The following is a 4,970-nucleotide window of genomic DNA, read 5'->3' on the forward strand; positions in this document are numbered from 1 at the left end:
AAATAATTTAAAAATACAAAAAAATTAATTTGAAGTAAAAAGATAAAATATTTTTAAAACATAAAAACAAACAGCCCATTAATCTAAATTTAATAAAGGATAATCATCTTATTTAATTAATAATAAGATAAACCTAAGACATATAGTTATATCATACAGAATATATACATTGAATATTTATAATTTTTCCAATCGAATAGACATATATTACTATTTTATTTTTTAATGTAATAAATCATAATCTAACAAAATATTAGTATCCGATGGATATGTTTCTGATAAAAACATCTAAATTTTTTACTCGTTCCACATAGATATCCCTTGCCATCCCTAAACGTTTGAAAAGATTGACCTTAAAGTTGAAGGAATAACGTTGATTCACACCAGATTGACCTTAAAGTTGAAGAAAAACATCGACTCACACCAGTTACCGGTCAAAATAAAACATTTATCACTCAAGTGGAGTCACCACGTGATCCAAATCCCATAATCTAGCCCAGTTTAGAGGAAAAATTGAACTGTTCAAGCAAAATTTAGGGAAGGGGTATCATAAGGAAATTAACGTTGTTTTCAAAGGCGGCTAATGACTTCCTCCACCTCAGCAGGGGTGTATAAATGGTATACAGGTGCCACCTTGGCAATGTCGACATTATTGGGAGTCACCTGAAATTATTAGCAGAAACCAGTTAATGATAATGAAGTAAAGTGTAAACAATACAACTAAACAGCTCAATTGATTGAACTTTAAGTGGAAACGGATAAAGAGGTATTGCATGCATAAATACACACAAATCTCCCATTTTACTATGCAGAATAAAGGTTCTAACCTTTTCTTCCATGACTTGCTTTAGAATAGAAAGAGCAATTGTCTCAGCTTCTTTAAGAGTGAGGTCCTGCACATGATTACCAAAATCAATCTCTATTCCAACTTCTAATTTAAAGTAAAAGATATGATAGATGACAATTAAGAAGGCTAATAAACTTGTTCATTAGCAAGGATGACAACTCATTATCATTTGGAAAGATGCAACCATTCAGCAACCTTTTCATTCAAACTCCATTGGTCATTGTATTACCAAGTCTTTTAGTGTTCCAAGGAAGGCAAAGAGGCAAATATGAATCTAAGCAGCAATACCTTGTTATATTGCTCCTGTAGAGTACTGTCTGCACCTTCTGACCCTGAACCAATAGCCTTTGCATTGCACTGCCAAAACGTGCCAGATGGATCTGTGTAGTACCTGCATAATGGAAGTTCCTTGTTTTAGGCCAAAGAGAAGCAAAAACACAAGTAATACTGTGCTGTTAATATAACATGTTTTGCAGCTAAAAAGGCATGGAGGAAAGGGAATAAAAAATGATAGGTGAACTCAACCACAAGAGTTTTTTTTTTTTTTTTTGGGGGGGGGGGGGGGGAGATCAAAGAGAGATTATAGGTAGTTGACTTGATATGTATTTGAAATCAGTAGTTCCCATGGTGGTAAATGCTCCTATTTTGGGCCTAGGACTAAGGTCCCACAAGATAATTCAAATAAAAGAGGAAAAAGGGGATACCTTCAATAAAACAACGACCAGTCCCGTAATCAGTGTTTATGTATCAACTAGAAAGTGTCCAAACCAAATGGAAAACTAATTTACAGCCATTGTAACTTGTGGTAATGTAATTATTTGAAATGAATCTAACACAGAAAAACAAATTAGTAATACTTACAAGCTGGGTCCTTTCTCGTCATGACCAGCAATGAGAAGAGACACCCCAAATGGACGAGACTGCAAAGGAGAAAAATCTTCATATGTAAAAACATAGAATAAAGCATATAATATTGATATCTCCACGTTCAACCTAGATTATGGCATGAAAAATTGTTTGGATAACAATCATTTGCATGCCAAAGTGGCAAGAACAGAAACTTGCTTTTTTTTTTTTCTTTTATCTTCCCAGAGCATAGGAGGATCTGGCAGTGTAAGCATTTTCAAGACAACCCACTTGAAGATAAATAGATGCACCATAGCAGCTTAACGAACAATGGTGATCACACATTTCTAGTATTTAGCAATAAGGAACGGTTCATGTATTTTCCAATATGGTATACATAGAGAGGGTGAGCATCACAATTGAATTTAAAAGACAAATACATGAAAATGATCAAACAACTTTGCCAGTAAAAGGAAAAAGGATTTTTAACATCTTTACCCAATAGGGGCACATCATAATGAATAAAAACAGCAGTAGCTTGGGAATTGGCGATAAAAAGAATATCATAAATGAAGAATTGAGAGCTCATATAAAAAAATTATCAAAAGGGAAACAACTATTACCATGGATTCTTCATCACCTTCACCAAATCGCAGGGCCAGATCACAGAGTGCTTGTGTTGTAGACTCCACTGTCATAGGCTCACCGTACGAGAATCTGTGGTTCTGAAGAATAAATTTTTAAGAAATAAGTGGAGGAGCAATTTCACCGTGCCCAAATCATGGCAGCAGCAGAAACAATTACAATTAACTTATACCTGAGTTTCAACCCGGGCATGCTCAACAAGTGTACGAGCATCTGCAATTAGTCCACTCATAGCACATCCAATACATTCATCAATTTCCATGACTTTCTCCACGCTACTGGGCTCCTGAAAAAATGAATTGAACAGAATGATGACTGAAATAAAGCTATACTCATCTACATTTTAAACATTACCAAGTGTGACCAAGAAACAAGTTCTCTATGACTAAGTTAGAGTGTACTTTCAACACAACCAAGACAAACCTATTACATAAAAAATAGCAGGACTGCAGGAACACTTCTCCCGAATATGAGTTATCAATCAGATATTAGGATTGCTGCAAATATATCATGGAACATGGAAAAGTTTCCAGAGCTTATGCATCATGACGGATTTCGGTTATTAATTTATAAAGCTCTTCAGGAGTCGATAGTCAAATATAAAGAACTACCACTTCATTGAATGTGTTATAAAGTCCAGATCCACAAGTCTCATTTCACAGTCACTCCAGTATGCAACCATGCATAGTGGAAATTCAAAACAATACATTCTTAGAAACAAACCAAAGGAAATCATCAAACTGGCATATAAAGTCGATCCATTCTTAGGTTTATCAAATCAGAAGTGAACCAAACATGTAATATAATAAAATGAAAAGTGGATGCAAGGAGAAAGAGACAAACCAGCAGAGGTGAAGTGATACGCTTCTCAACTGCAAGCACAACACCTTCTTTCGTCTTTAAACCAATTGCAGTTGAACCGAGCTGTGATTAAAATAAAACAGAACTTTATTTTCAATCATGTAAAAACCAGCTCAACCTCATGAAGACCATGAAGAGAGAAGATTGAAAGGGAGGCGAGGGGAGGCCAAACAAAGGCATCATTATGAAGTAGAAGTTTAAAAATACAAACAATCAAGATCACTAAAGATTTCTAAAAAGTCAACAATTTTGCAGGTTTCTTAGAAAGGAGAACTGAAAATTTTCCCGTTGAGACGGCTCATAGTGAATGTGTTGTTAATCACGTATTCTGACCATGGGTTATAACGCATCAACATGGCAATGGGAATTCCTCACACACTCATATTGTCACACCAAACAGCCCATATAATTAAAAACTCCATAGGTTACTTAGATAATCTGAAATCTTATTGCTTTAGAATAAACATATAACAAAAAGGAGGAGAAAAACAGTTCTCCAAGTTCTTACAAACACGTGAATATATCCAATCATTAACATTTTTTAGCTTATTTATATGGATTGAAGGACTTATAATTTAAACCACTTCATATATTTAAAGGACATTCCTAAAAGCTAATTAGTTCAAATTATAGCTAGCCATCAATATCTACTTCTATGAATTATTAGTACCCACAACCAATAAAAATACTGTCGATAATAGAGAAACTACCAAGTACATTCACGGGTCTCTTAATTATTTTCATATAGAAAACCCCAAAAAACTTGCCACATCCTGTGGTTTTAAAAATATCATGGTGAAAACTTATACGATAACGCCGTTAACAAGACTAATCCTTCAAAACCCAGTTGAAAAATTCACAAAACAATCCTGTTCTATCCGAATAAGATGCATAAGATCGAACGTTCAGTAATGGGATTTGAGTGAAATATCAAAAGATAAAAAAAAAAAGATAAGAACTTTTTCAGTGGTAACAGAAAAGGGTTTTGAAGAGGGGTCTAGAGGGCTACCTTGATGGCTTCAATAGCATATTCAACCTGAAACAATCTTCCTTCTGGAGAGAAAGTGTTGACTCCTCTATCATACTCGGTCCTTTTTTTCAAAATTTTAAAACATCAAACACAAATCGTCAAAGAAAAAGATAAAAAAAGAAGGGAGATTTTTTATGAAAGGGAACTAATAATGGAGCTTATTCATTACCTTGTGAGAAACATCTTTGATTGGATCTAAATTGCTTAACAATTTCTTGCTCTTGAGAGAAAGAGCTGCTTTGCTTTTGTAGAGATAGTCAGATGGGTTGAGCTCTCTGGACTTGTTTCACAAGACAGCAAGTCCGAAACGTTTCGTGATTCGTTTTCCCCAACGGTGGCGTTTTTGGGCTGAATAAAACGGAGTGTTTTGAATCTGCCGATGCAAGAACAGTCCCACACTGTTTAGACGTGGTTGTTCTTATTTTTTAAAATATTTTTTATATTAAAATATATTAATATAATATTTTTTATTTTTTAAAAATTATTTTTCAAATTCACATATTAAAATAATTTAAAATATAAATAAATTTAATTTTTAATAATGTTTTAAAATATTTTAAAAATACAAGTTAGTACATATTTCCAAACCTTTTTAATAGGCTTGTTTGGAAAGTAGAATTATTTCTGGATAATAGAGGTTTATTCGTGAAAATAAAAGAAATGGCATTTTAATTGAATGATATTAACCACTTTGCTAAATTAATCTTATAAGTAAGTGTTTAATTGATCATTGTTACAGAG

At 33.5% G+C, this 4,970-nt stretch overlaps 1 protein-coding gene across 1 annotated transcript; it reads right to left on the reverse strand.

Annotated features, from left to right (window-relative positions):
* Positions 1 to 347: 347 nt before the first annotated feature.
* Positions 348 to 4,596, reverse strand: LOC105118834 (proteasome subunit alpha type-5-like). Its single transcript, XM_011016883.1, has 9 exons — positions 4,399 to 4,596; positions 4,209 to 4,290; positions 3,182 to 3,262; positions 2,511 to 2,624; positions 2,317 to 2,418; positions 1,709 to 1,767; positions 1,136 to 1,238; positions 828 to 893; positions 348 to 663 (listed from the first exon to the last, which is right to left on the reverse strand). The coding sequence occupies exons 1-9, from the start codon at positions 4,410 to 4,412 to the stop codon at positions 571 to 573; spliced, it is 714 nt and encodes a 237-aa protein (XP_011015185.1). The 5' UTR covers positions 4,413 to 4,596; the 3' UTR covers positions 348 to 570.
* Positions 4,597 to 4,970: the final 374 nt, after the last annotated feature.

This window comes from Populus euphratica, unplaced genomic scaffold, assembly GCF_000495115.2.
Source record: "Populus euphratica unplaced genomic scaffold, PopEup_1.0 scaffold2266.1, whole genome shotgun sequence".
Lineage (NCBI taxonomy): Eukaryota > Viridiplantae > Streptophyta > Magnoliopsida > Malpighiales > Salicaceae > Populus > Populus euphratica.

What these genes read in the sequence shown, in the direction of transcription:
- LOC105118834 (XM_011016883.1), bottom strand. An exon ending in AAGGTGATGAAGAATCCATG is followed by an intron (nt 1,768 to 2,316) that starts GTAATAGTTGTT and finishes TCTCCTTTGCAG; the next exon opens with TCTCGTCCATTTGGGGTGTC. An exon ending in TACAGGAGCAATATAACAAG is followed by an intron (nt 894 to 1,135) that starts GTATTGCTGCTT and finishes AATCATGTGCAG; the next exon opens with GACCTCACTCTTAAAGAAGC.